The 13,749-nt window shown below is 38.3% G+C and overlaps 1 protein-coding gene across 1 annotated transcript in view; it reads right to left on the bottom strand.

Annotated features, from left to right (window-relative positions):
* Positions 1-13,749, bottom strand: part of LOC142849913 (cytochrome P450 3A11-like) — a 33,318-nt gene that overhangs the window by 17,933 nt on the left and 1,636 nt on the right. The window contains exons 3-7 of the mRNA XM_075972768.1: positions 11,930-11,982; positions 3,503-3,602; positions 677-790; positions 500-588; positions 64-212 (exon numbers count right to left, since the gene is read on the bottom strand). Coding sequence (XP_075828883.1) covers positions 64-212; positions 500-588; positions 677-790; positions 3,503-3,602; positions 11,930-11,982 — 505 coding nt within the window. The remainder of the gene's footprint in view (positions 1-63; positions 213-499; positions 589-676; positions 791-3,502; positions 3,603-11,929; positions 11,983-13,749) is intronic.

Here is a 13,749-nt window from a genome sequence, read left to right as displayed (position 1 = left end):
AATTTCAAACATGGCCACAGACAAGTGCACTTGGTCAAAAGGAAGAAGAACCACCATACATACCTGTTGACATAAGTAATGGACTAAAAAAATCTAATTTTAATAGCTTCTTGGTCTTTTCCATAAAAGGATCATTTGGGTTGTTGAGGGAATCGACGTTCACACCAAATGCCGTGCTCGTAATGACATCCAAGCTGTAGGCCCCTAACACTCTGAGGAGATAAAGATGTGGGAATTTACCACATTCATCAAGAAGCTTGAAATAATTTATATTTTGGGCAAGACTGGTGAAACCACCCCAGTTGGCCAAGCACCTTCTACTATCTACCCTTTACCCTTGTGACCTTGATACTATCACATTTCTTTCTCAACTGTACATTTGTCACCCTGTGTCTAAAAGGGAAGAAGGAGCAGCTGGACATGTGAGACACACAGGATGACCCTTCTGCCCCTGCTGCCCTTCCTCTCCCAGAACCACAGTGGATGTACCACTACTCACTCTTTCAAGGTAAGAGGCTTGCCTTTCTCTGCCTCTCTTCTCAAGTATTTTACCAAAATATCTCCATACTGTTCAATGATGGGGAACATCTAGTCAAAAAACACAAAGGCACCCATGGCTGTTAGGTGTGGAGACTCAAGTCACACAAACATTTCAACTAACAGTCCTTTTAGTCACCTCTTTGAGTTTTCCACTGGTGAAGGTGGGAGACAGCAAGGCTCGAATTCTCTTCCACTCCTCATCCTTAGCTGATGAGAGGGCTTTACTCATTATCCCCACTGGGCCAAAACTCTAGAGTCAAAAAATATAAATATTGTTCTCTGTAAGTCCAGACCTTACTATGGTTGCAAAGTGCTAGGGGGATATTGGTTTATAACAATTTGTTTGTGACTGTTTATTATAGATCAAGCCTCATCCTACATGCAAAAATGCTCAGAATTTCCTCACAATCGTTAAGACATTGGGTGCTCACTGGGCTGCCTGTTGAACCTTTAAACACTTTTATTTCATGATCCTTGTAAATTTAAATCTCCCTGTGGTTTAAAAATTAGTTCCAGGGTTGAGGAGGGGTCAGAGAAGGCAGGAACAAAACATAGTAGATTCTCCAGAGTAATGTAGATGGTAAATGGCTTGGGGACAAATAGAAAATGAACTTTGTATCACACAAGTTCTCCAGCTCTATGTTTACAGCACAGGCAATGTGAAAATTGATGCTTTGTTATGGTTTGTGATCGTGTGTGCATATGCATGCTCATGTATGTTTGTCTGTGTCTGTATGTGTGTGTGTGTAGGGTGGAAAACTGGTGTGCATTCTCAGTTGGAGAACAGAGATCTGACATCTTCCTCTATACCTCTACTGTCCTTTTTTCGGCAGGGTGTCTCAATGAATATAGAATGGTCTGGTTTGGATAGAGTAGCCATTCAGCAAGTTCCTAGGACTCACCTATTTCCAAATACTGCTCAGAAATAACATATACGTGCTGCTCTGCCCAGGTTTTATGTTGGTGATCTACACTCAGGTCTTTTACTGATAGAGTTATTTCCCTAGCCTGAGATACTTAGAGGATTTGATCTTTGGGTTTTTTTCTAGATTTATTTTAGTATTGTGTATACGTATGTATGCATGTGTGTATGAATGTATGTACATATGTATGCAGTGTAATCAGAGGTCAGAGGAGTGAGTTGTATCTCCTAAAGCAGGAGTTACAGGTGATTTGAGCTGCTGGATGTAGATGTAGGCAACCAATCCCCCATCCTCTTTTAGAACTTTCAGCCACTATGTCATCTCTCTAGACCCTGGTTTATTTGGTTTGGGGTTGTTCCTTTAGGAATAGCGTTATAAGAAATAATTTTCCCTAATTTTTCTTCAGCGATAAAAGGGAAAATATAATTCTATTTCTATGGTGGCAACTTTATTCCATTTTCCACATTTATACTTTATACTAACGTTGAGTTTCCCAACTGCCCTTATATTAAAGCACTCAACACAACAGGAAGAAGTGGAACTGTCTTCCCTTAATGAAGGGCAGTTGTTTCAACTAAGCCTTCAGCCAACTTCACCACATGACCAAAAGCTGAATGGGGACCAGAGAGAGAGCTCAGTAGGTAAATGTGCTTGCTGCCAAGCCCAACAACCTGAGTTCATTCCCCAGGATGCAGGGGGTAGAAAGAGGGAACCACAAGGTTTCTCCAGAGAGAACAGTGGGATAGCCATGATTTAAAAAGAGAGAACATTGAACTAAATATCATACCTCACAAAACTTTACCATAAATAAAATCATATATTTAAGAGCTATTCTCAAAAGGATATTTTTTTACACAAGAAAACCCACACAAAAGGGCCAGGTGACTAGTCATCAACTTGACACTGTCCACACAATACACTGAGAAGAAAATGAATACAAAATGAGAGAAGAAGGCAGGCTGTATATGGAGGGCAAGGAGCCGCGCTCTATTATGTGTGTTTGCCACTGCACGAATATAGATCTGTGAAAAACTGCACCATACCACACAGATATAAGAAAGGACCCATGAAATAGGAAATGTAAACACAATCTAGATTACAACAGTGTACATCTACAAGTAGATACAATAATATAGTATATTTATACTTCCTCACTAGTAAAATGAATACGCAAGTATTCTAGTAAAATGAATCAACATTTATTTCTTTTTTAAGTTCACTAAGTAGCCAAAGGGGTAACAGTGCATACTCTTATACTCAGCAGTCAGAAGGCAGAGACAAGCAGATCACTATGAGTTTAAGACAGCCTGGCCTATAGAGTAAGTTCCAGATTAGTCAGAGTTACACAGAGATACACTGTCTCTAAAATAACCCCCCCAAAAAAAACAAACAAAATAATTTCAATAGGTAAAAATAAAGGTTTGTATTCTTAACAGGAAGAGCCAGGTCCCAGCACCCATCTAGGCCCCTCCAACTGCTTGGAACACTAGTCTAGAGGATCTCAACCCATTATTTGGCCTCCACAGGAACCTACACATGTATGGCATTTACTTTTATAGACACATGCAGTGGGACAATGGTCTTGTACTCTTTAAAAGTTGTCAGTTGTACTGGTTTAATAAAATGCTGATTGGTCAGTAGTCAGGCAGAAAGTGTAGTTGAAGCAACCAGCCAGTAAGTAGAGGCGGGGTGATGAGAAGAGGTGAATTCTGGGAAGAGGAAAGACTCAGTCTGCATTCCTCACCCAGACACAGAGGAATCAGGATGAGACTGCCTCACTAATAGAAGGTACCAAGCCATGTGACTAGCACAGACAAGAATTATGGATTACTGTAAGGTGTAAGAATTAGTTAACAAGGAAGCCTGAGATCATATGTCAACCAGTTTATAATTAATGTAAGCCTCTGTGTGTTTCTTTGGGACTGAGCGGCGGCAGGACCAGGCACGATAGAACCTCTGTCAACAGACATACATATATACATATAAATGAAAATAGGAAAAACAAGTCTTTAGATTTTTTAAATTAAAAAGTTACCTACCCGTCGGTTTGTGAACACAGAATAGCATTCCTTCACTAGTACATTTTTGATCATCTCTGTGTCCGTGATAGCTAACACAGGTATTCGACCTTCATGCAACCTGGGCGAGGAAAACAGCTCATTAACCCAAGCTAGGTTATAAAGTGGGAGCCCAAATCCTCACTTTGATTCCAATGTTACATGACCCGCACTCTGGTTAAACAACAAGTTGTCACACTAATTCCAAGTCCAGCTTAGGAAGTCTGACCACAGATCCATGGAGTCTTTGTAAAGTGACAGGTGATGTCATTGAAGACACAACGAGTCACTTAAAGACAAAACAGTTTGTAGTGGGAATCTCGTAGAATCATTTTATCTTGGGTAAACATTAGGATGAAAAAGTTGTTTCTCACTGTATGTGTGATAATGGCAGAATATATTAGTTTCTTGTTCAAGGCTCCAAGACCTTGAGGAAATCATAGTCAGAAATAGTGATTGTTTTCTATGACTTATATTTGTTTTCTCTATGGGATTTCCATCCATTGCATGTCTTCTGTCACAGTACTATCCAGGCACGCTTGGAAGGCTTGAATTATTGGCTGCTGCAACAATGCACAACAGGCACTGGAATTGCAGGGGTGTGATTATTTCTTTCAGAGAACATATAGAATAGATCAAAGCAGCTTTGGCATGAGGAACTTGTTGTACCCCAAACACAACTTTGTGTAGAATCAATAAATAAATTTCTGAACTGAGATTTGAGGTTTAGTTCACAAAAACAGTTTCTCCCTGTTGCGAGTGAGCCTAAAATTAAATGCTGGAATTTCTTTCCTCTGAACATCCCACACAACAGGAAGCACCAGACATTTGGTGCCCAGTGTCATGGGTTCAGCGATGAGAGAGGTCTCGATACTCCAGGACTGGTGATAGAGGATGCTCAGAGCATGCGGTTCTTCAGGATAGGATCAGGACTTGGGGATTTCACCATTTCAGGATCAGTAATATGCTGGTGACTTAGTGTTTGTTAAAAGGAAATGGAGTGAATGTGAGAGAAAAACAGCTTACAGAACTGTTGGTAATAGTTACCAGATATTGTTATTGGTTTCATGCAACTCCCTTCAATGAAAACTTGGGGTATGGAAGCCAGTGTTGAGAACCTAACGAGCTCATGTGAGAGAAGAGCCTATACATCCTAGAGAGGAGTCAAGATTTGCTCTTGATCTCAAATGCTCTGCATCCACTGCAGAGTGAGGAATCACAGAAATGTCCATTTGAATTTGAACAGAAAAGTAAAAAGGAAAACATCCAGGCTAGCAATTGTCAGTCAGCAGAGGAGAATGTTTCCTCACAGCAAGACAGGAATGTTGTTTCAGAGAAAGAAGAAAGTGGGGAGGGTCAAGGTTATGGAATTGAGACACTGAAAGTAACAATTAATAAATGGGACCTTTTGAAACTGAGAAGCTTCTGTAAGGCAAAGGACATGGCCAAAAAGACAAAATGGTAGCCTAAAAAATGAGGAAAGATCTTTACCAACCACACATTGGACAGAGGACTGATTTCCAAAACTCATAAAGAACTCAAGAATCTAGATATCAAATACTGAATAATCTAATTGAAAACTGGTGTATGGATCTAAAGATAATATTCCCAACAGAAGAATCTAAAATAACTGAAGATACTTTAAGATTTTTTATCATCCTTAGTCATCACAAAAATGCAAATCAAAACAACTCTGAGATACCATCTTATCCCTGTCAGAATAGCTAAGATCTCAAATTCGGTTGACAGCTTATACTGGAGAGGATGTAAGTGGAAACTCCTCCATTGCTGGTGGGAATGCAAACTCATGCAGCCACTTTTGAAATCAGTATGGCAGTTTCTCAGAAAATTCAGCATCAACCTACCTCAAGACCTTACCATACCACCCTTAGTCATATACCCAATGGATGCACAATCATACCATAAGGGTATTTGCTCTACTATTTTCATAGCAGCATTATTTATAATAGCCAGAACCTGGAAACATCCTAGAGGCCCCTCAACTGAAGAGTGGATAAAGAAAATGTGGTACATTTACACAGTGAAGAACTACTCAGCAGTAAAAAACAATGATATTTTGAAATTTTCAGACATATAGATGAACTAGAAAAAAGTGTCCTGAGTTAGTTAACACAGATACAGAAAGAGAAACATGATATGTAGTCACTTAGAAGGGGATATTAGACATAAAGCAAAGGATAAATAAGTTCCTTTCCTCAGCCCAGAGAAGCTAGGTTAAAAGGAGGATTCTAAGAGGGACACACGTGTAGGACACAAGGAAGGAGAAATAGTGAAGATCTAATTGGTGAACTGAGAGGGGATATTAGGGAGGGATCGAGGATAGGAACATGAGGGATCGAGATAGCCAAGTTGGGGGAGGGACAGAGAAGGAGAGCAATAAAAGAGTACTGTGATAGAGGGAGTCAATATGGGTTTAGAGAAAAGCCTGTTGCTAGGGAAACTCCTAGGAACACACAAGGATGACCCCAGCTAAGACTCCTAGCAATAGTGGAGAGGATGCCTGAACTGGCCTTGCCCTGTAAGAAGATGAGTGATCTCCCTAAGACCCATCATAATATCTACATCCAGTAACTGATGGAAGAAGATGCAGTGATTCACAGCTAAGTACTGGGCTGAGTTCCTGGAGTTCAGTTGAAAGAGGGAGGAGAGATCATATGAGCAAGAATGGTCAAGATCATCATGAGGAAAACCACGGAGACAGCCAACTTGTGCTAGCAGTAGTTCACTGACTCTCGACTGACATTTGGGGAACCTTCATGGGACCAAACTAGGCCATCTGAAAGTGGGTGACAGTTATGTGGCTTGCTCTGTTTGGGGTTACCCTAGCAGTGGGACCAGAACTTATCCTGTGTTTATGATCTGGTTTTTTAGATCCCATTACCAATGGTGGATTATCTTTCCCAGGAAGACTCAAGGGCGAGGGACTTGGTCCAGTCTCAACTTGGTATCCCAGATTTTGTTAATTCCCTAAGGGAGGTCTTTTCTCCTCTGAGGGGAGAATGGAGGCTCAGATGGGGGCATCTTGGGAGATGGGAGAAGGAAATTGATGGGAAACTGGGGTTGGAGTGTAAAATGATTTTTTTAAAAATTAAATTATAAAGAGAAAAGAAAAAATAAAAATAACAGAGATTCCTCTTCTCTTCTTTCTTTAGATGACACAATCTTAGAGATTCAAAAGATTGAAACACTAGGTGCACAGATGCAAAAATTAAAGATGCAAATAGACAAACTCCAGAGACAAAGAATAAGAGAAATTAAAGGAGAAAACTTCCCAGGAGAAAAAAAGGAAAGGAGAAGAAACTTGAAAAGAAAATTTCCCAGTAAATAAGGGTAGTGTTTAATTAAAAGGCTTTTCCCTATAGAAGAAGGGAAAGTATATAATCAAGGCCTACAAATAAGAAGGCTTAAGAGATGAATAATGAAGGGAGGGAAAATCTTCTTTCCTGTGCATAGAGGAATTGCAAAGGCCATATCCAATAGAAAAAAGAATTCAGATCTGCTGGAACCCAGAGCTCTCTGGCTGTGTGATGCCTGTCAGTGCTTACTGCAAGGGCCAGGAAGTGCAGAGAGACAACATCTGAATTCCAGAGAATGATGGGTGGGCTCTGCTGCTGCAGCCTGAGCTAGCACAGTTGGCTCAGAACATAGAATTTTCTTGTTTAATTTTAGTTTAAATTTTTTATTTTGCTTTTTCCTCGGAGAGGGAATAACTCAATATGAAATGTTCCTTCATGGGAAATGTTTTTTCTTCTGATAGTGGAAATAACTCATTATCAAGTATCCATTCATGGGAGAAAACAATTGAACCAGCTTAACTTGTAGTACAGAAAACAGTTGTAATCATGGTATGAAGTACTAAGCCAATGCTGTTTAAATTTCCAGATGTATTAATCATTCATTATATAGAGGCTGTTCTCTTCTCTTGATCATCTGATTAATGCTTAAATGAATGTTCAATTTTTATAGTAAATGACTTAAAGAAAAATTTATAATTTTGAGCTATATTACTGGGTATAATCTTGTCTAGTTATCACTAGTGGGTTTTTGATTCTGCTCTTTACATTGCATTCAAGATACTCTTGGTTAAATTCTATAAAATGTAGTACCTGAAGCAGAGCAGCTTTTTAGTTTCTTAACTAATATGGCTGTGGAGGTGAAGCTCATGGAAATAATATCTTACTGAAAAAGAGCCTACAAAAACTATTTTTCCACTACATAAAATGCAGGTAAATTGTCCTACCCTGTTAATAATTGGCAGTCCAATTTAACATGTTTCTTGGGATCTACAAAAAGGATCATCTTTTTAAGATTTATAAAAAATACTCCATGGTTATTGCATTAAGTTAACTCTTAAAATCAGATAGAGAATTTTTAAAAATGCTTTTATACATGACTTTGTAAAAAGGACAAAGAATATGTTCATATACAAGTTACACATATTCCTCAAAATGATTGTACCCACTCTGAGTTATACAGCCCAAATTCATATTCCTACAATTTCAGCACCCACTCATGAATTATGCTAGACATGAGATAAATTTTTAAAATTCATATTGAAAAAAATGTCAATAAAAACATAGACTATTTAGATTGTACAGAAACAAGACAAGGCAGAAACTTTCTAAATAAATTTTGATTAGGGGCCAATGCTGGATTCCCAACTGCTCTGCCTTTAAAATCGTTCACTAATAAGCCTACATGGGTGGAGCAGTGGCCCTTAATGAAAATAAATTACAGGCACTTGAGCAAGCAGGACAAAACAGTCAGATGTTAAACACATGAAAAACCTACAAATACTTGTCATTCTCCTCTATTTGTAATAAAATAAATCTTAAAAATTGTGGTGATGACTTATTTAAAAAGCTGTAAACCAAGTAATTCAACCTATGGGTCCATTATAGTCTAGAATTCCATTATTTTCTTAATTGCCTTAAGCTTGGGTTAGAATAGTTGTTAATTTAAAAGACTGATTTTTTTTGCTATTCCTTTGCAGCAACTAGATAAAGAAAATAATATGCTTTTACAGTTCCTACTTATAATAATGCCCAGGCTGATATAAATGGAGTTGGGAGGTGGTGGTGCACACCTTTAATCCCAGCACTTGTGAGGCAGAGGCAGGTATATTTCTGTATGTTTGAGGCCAGCCTGGTCTGCAAGAGCTAGTTCCATAACAGGCTCCAAAGCTACAGAAAAACCATGTCTTGAAAAAGAAACAAAACAAAAAAGGGTATAAGTGGAAAGTACTTCCCTAGGAAATGTTAAGCAGTCCAACTTTATGTCCATTTTTAAAAATAAACCACAGTGCAGGGAACCCTGATTGCTTTTTGCGCTGACAAGGGAGGGGAACTTGATTGGGGAAGGGGAAGGAAATGGGAGGCAGTGGCAGGGAAGAGACAGAAATCTTTAATAAATAAATAAATTAAAAAAAATAAACCATTAGAAGTAGTTCATCAACAATGTCCTTAATCCATTGTTTATTATTCTGTTGAAGGATCATTGATCACAGTGTGAACCCCGAGATTGTATTAAATAAAATCAACCTTTGGTCAAGAGTCAGAGCCAACAGATAGTTGACAGGAAGTAGTCAAGGAGAGTTATAGTGAGTCTGGCCAACAGATAAATGCACAGGAAATAGTAAGGGGGGGACACTTTCATTATGGTGGTCCTCTTTGTTTTGGGACAGAGAAAGCAGTGTTCCCTTTCTGAGACTGCAGCTGAGGTGAATGGTCAGCTGGCTGCTTCTCTGTCTTTTTGAGCTAGCAGGTTTTCACCAAAGAATCTGACTTGTGAGTATTTATTGGTAAAATTATCAGACTCAGATTTAGTTTAAAAAGAGCATCATTATACGGATAATGTCTTAATAGCTACCTCAGATGTCAATATCCTTGAAAAGGTGTTTACTGAGGTACCATAGATTTTCCCTCAATGGAAATTGGAAATTACTCCTGAAAAGTTCTAAGAGGAAGCTCTCTTAATTATTTAGGTTTAAATTAAGTAAACAGAGAAACTAGCCACAAAAACAAGATTTGAAAAGATTAATAACAGATGCCTAATGAGTTTGAAAAATTTATTGAGAGGTATTAATTGGTTTTAACCTACAATTAGACTGCCTACTCCAGAATTAAGTAGTTTATCTCTAATTTTACAAAGTGACTTAGATTTTAACAGTCCCAGATATTTCACAACTGAAGCAGAAAAGGAGTTGGCCTAAGTAGAACAGAAATCGCAAGATATCTACATAGATCAATTAGATCTCACACATTGAGTGTATTTTATTAATTTTACCTTGTACTCATTCCTCTACCGGACTCATTATGACAAGGGAAAATATTATTTTAGAATGTATATCATAAACAGAATGAAAATTTAAAAACCTCTACAGAAGAATTTTCTAAATTAAATATAAAAGGAAGAATAAGATCCATTGTCAGAAATGGATCCAGCTGAGATTGCAGTATGTTATACAAATGTTGAAATAATACGATGATGGGTAATTCATGATGACTGACAGAGCCTGTAGCAATTATTTAGGTGAAATCAGCAACAGATACCCCCAAAGTAAATAACTTCAATTTACAAAAAGAATTGAATGGATTCTTCCCCATTTAGTAAATCTACTTCTGCAGCTCTTACATTTTATACTGATGCTGGTTCTACAGCACGAAAGAAGTAAAGTATTCCAAAGTCTATATACTTCAGTCAAAAAATCAGAATCATATGCTTTTCTAAAGATTTTATTAGAGTTTGATAGGTCAGTCTCTTAATATAATTCCTGATTTTCAATATTCAAGATTAGTTGTATTTTATATAACAACTGTTCAACTTGTTCATGATTATTCAGAATTTACTCTGTTTTTTATACAATTGCATATCAGGATGGTAATTATCCATTTTTTATCATTCCTATTGTTTTATACAGGATTGACTGGACCATAAGCAAAAGGATGAAGAAATTGATAAAATATTAATAGAAATTATTTTATAATCCTCAGAATTTTATAAAACATTATGTTACTAGTAAAGTTCTAAAGTAAAAATTTATATTACCAGGTGATAAGCTAAAGAAAGTATAAAAATTATCCTACTTGTTTTTGGTATAGTTCAATTCCTTTACCTATAAGAATTAATCCTAAGGATAATCAAAGAAATGAAATTTGGAAAATGTAGATATTTCACTTAACAGAATTTGTAAAAATAAAATATATACATCATACTATTGATACATACTCAGGATTTCAATGAGTATCTGCCTAAGTTCTGAAAGGGCTGATTCTGTAATTACTCCTTTATTAGAAACAATGGCTATAAAGGGAAAATTAATGCAAATTAAACATAAGCACCTGCTTACATTTTCAGTAAAATGAAACATCTTGTGTAATTAGAGCTAAACACAATACGGAGATAGCACATAAACCTGGACAAACAATTGTTGGAAGCTCTAATCACACTTTAAAAGACATGTCATTTAGGTGCCACTTCTGAAAGTCTTTATTTTTAGAGCAAGGCCAATGGTTTGGATGCCAGTGAGTTGTTGACACCATTGCAAGCTCACCTATGATGACTCCAGTCCAGAAACTCTCTGAATGAATATTAAGAAGAACTCATAGAATGATTGGATTGATGGTTGCTGTGGTATGGAAATTATTGTATTGACTGTAACTGTTGTCATGCCTGGACTAGCATGAGGCAATTCAGACTGCTGAATTGATTGAAGTGTGGCATAAACATGCTGCAGAACTTTGGACTTAGCAAAATAAAATAGATAGCAAGGTAGTCAATGAAATAGATGCTTTGAGACAAGTTGTAATTCTTTTTGTCATTGTAGATCATGCTGGCCTCGAACTCACAGAAATCTGCCTGCCTCTGCCTCCTAAATGCTTGGATTAAAGGCATATGCCACCATTGCCCGGCTCATTTTGGTTTTTAAATACATTGAATCTCCAAAGTCAGTTCAACAAGACAGTACACAATGATATACACTTCTATCAAAAGTCTGGCAGCAGATGGTGATGGTGCATGCCTGTAATTCCAGAACTCAGGAGCCAGAGGCAGGTGGATCTCTGTGAGTTTGAGATCAGTTTGGTCTACAGAGTGACTTCCAGGACAGCCAGGACTGTTACACAGAGAACCCTGTCTCAAAAACATAATAAAACAAAATAACAAAAACACGAAGTCCAGAGTCCATGGAACATCAAAGCCTTTCAAAAAGCCACAATATACAATGTTCTCAAGATAATTAGTCCTGTGACCCATGGCTCTTCACGACACATGGCATCACCTTTAAAACAGTGGGGCCATTACTACAATTCTGGGCTGGCGTTGTCCTGCACAAGTAGAGTACATCCCCCTAAAAAGAGTCAACTCCATGGGACTTTCCAGAATACTCACCTCCACATTTTTCCATATTTTTTATAGCACATAGCATCAAATTTCCATACACCCTGGAATGAAAAATAGCATGAAATCCGTTATTGTCCTGTATGTACCAACCCTTCTGTAGCCAGGGAACCAAACCCTCAAATCCCATGAAATAAAGTTTACTGTTTCTGACAGAGAAAAGTTCTTCAGTAACGTTTAGTGGCACCAGCAAGATGGCTCGGTGGAGAAGGCGGAGTGACAGTGCAGGACACCTGACCCCTTCCTGTGGACTCTGCATGCACAGCCATAGTCATACACATGTGCACAGCAGCAGATACACACATAGTAATAATAATAATCTTAATAAGAATAATGAAATTGTTTTTGCAGAATTTGCAATCAAAATATAGAACGTCTACAAGAAAATCTGAGCTGATGGCAGTGTGAGCTTTGCCTCTCACCCTCAGAACGTGAGCTTGGGAATGTCTTCTGTGGACTGACCATAGGCCAGGTGTCAAAGCAGGTTCATCACAAATGATCCACATAGACTAAAATGTGGCACATGACATGCTTATTACTGAAGTTTCTAACTCCAGTTGTTTTGTCGAATCTTCCTTAACCCAGTGGTTTTGCCTTCAGTATCTTTAAATGAAAATACAAAGCACATTGCGTAGTGCAGTATGTGAGGTGACCATCCTGTCTCAGGTTACACACTTGCTGCCTGCTCACACTCTCTCACAGGCTGCTGCCTTTAAAGGAAGAGAAGGTAGGTCCACGTCCATGTTAAATCACTTGCTGGCATGTCTAAATCCCTGGATCCCATTCTCAGCACCACAAAACAGAAACATTACAGAAAAGCTGTCTTTAGGGCTGGAGATGTGACGTTGCAATTTGAGCACTTGCTGATCTTCCCGAGGGTACAAGTTCTGTCCACAGAACTCACACCCAACACCTCACAACCATGTTTCTCTGGCACCAGGGATTCCTATGCCCTCTTTTGGCCTCTGTATGTACTGTACTTATGTGCATAAACCCACATTGATATATATAAAATCTTCTTTCTAAAAGAAACATTCACTAACCTGGACCCCAATTTTACAGAAAGAGACAAAAACAAAATACGCTAAACTCAAGAACCACCACCATGTCGTGAATAGTAAATGGTGAGTCTAGAGCTATAGAAGTTGTTTCAGGGGTTCAATAATTACGCAGAGAACGAAAGTACACAAATTGTCCCCCAAAGGTGTGTATTTATGTCTCTGACAACTTGATGCTTCAGAAATATTCAGCAAAGGAGAAAATGATGCCCATGAGTTGGATACAAAGAGAATTTTATTTAGTTCATACAGGTTGATGTCCTAGAAGCTGGAAACCCACTCTAGATTTTCTTCAAATAAATAGAGAAGTGCCTTCCTGGAACCTGCCCTAGGTAAGAAATAATTTCTTTTACTGCTCACAAAGTCTGAGCTCCTGAATATCAAGATTAAATGGGTTGGAGATCTTTGCATTTCACCAAAGAAAAACCTGAGGCTCAATAATCTGACATCAGGCCCAGTGAGATGGCTCGATGAGAAGGCACTAGCCACCAACCCTGACAACCTGAGATTCATCCCTAGGACTCAGATGGTGGAAAGAGAAAACTGACTTCCACAAATTGTCCCTTGACCTACAAATGCATGCAGTGTTACATACACACTCACCCCAAAATTAATAAGTATGGGGGAAGTTGACAATGGGAGCTGTGGAAATGGTTCAGTGGGAAGAGCACACCATAAAAACCAGAGTTTGAATCCCCAATATCTGCATAAATGACAACCAGGGTAAAAGTCCTCCAGTATCCCCACTTGCAG

This window comes from Microtus pennsylvanicus, chromosome 1 (genome assembly GCF_037038515.1).
Source record: "Microtus pennsylvanicus isolate mMicPen1 chromosome 1, mMicPen1.hap1, whole genome shotgun sequence".
Classification (NCBI taxonomy): Eukaryota; Metazoa; Chordata; class Mammalia; order Rodentia; family Cricetidae; genus Microtus; species Microtus pennsylvanicus.
This window is presented reverse-complemented; position numbering and strand designations above follow the sequence as displayed.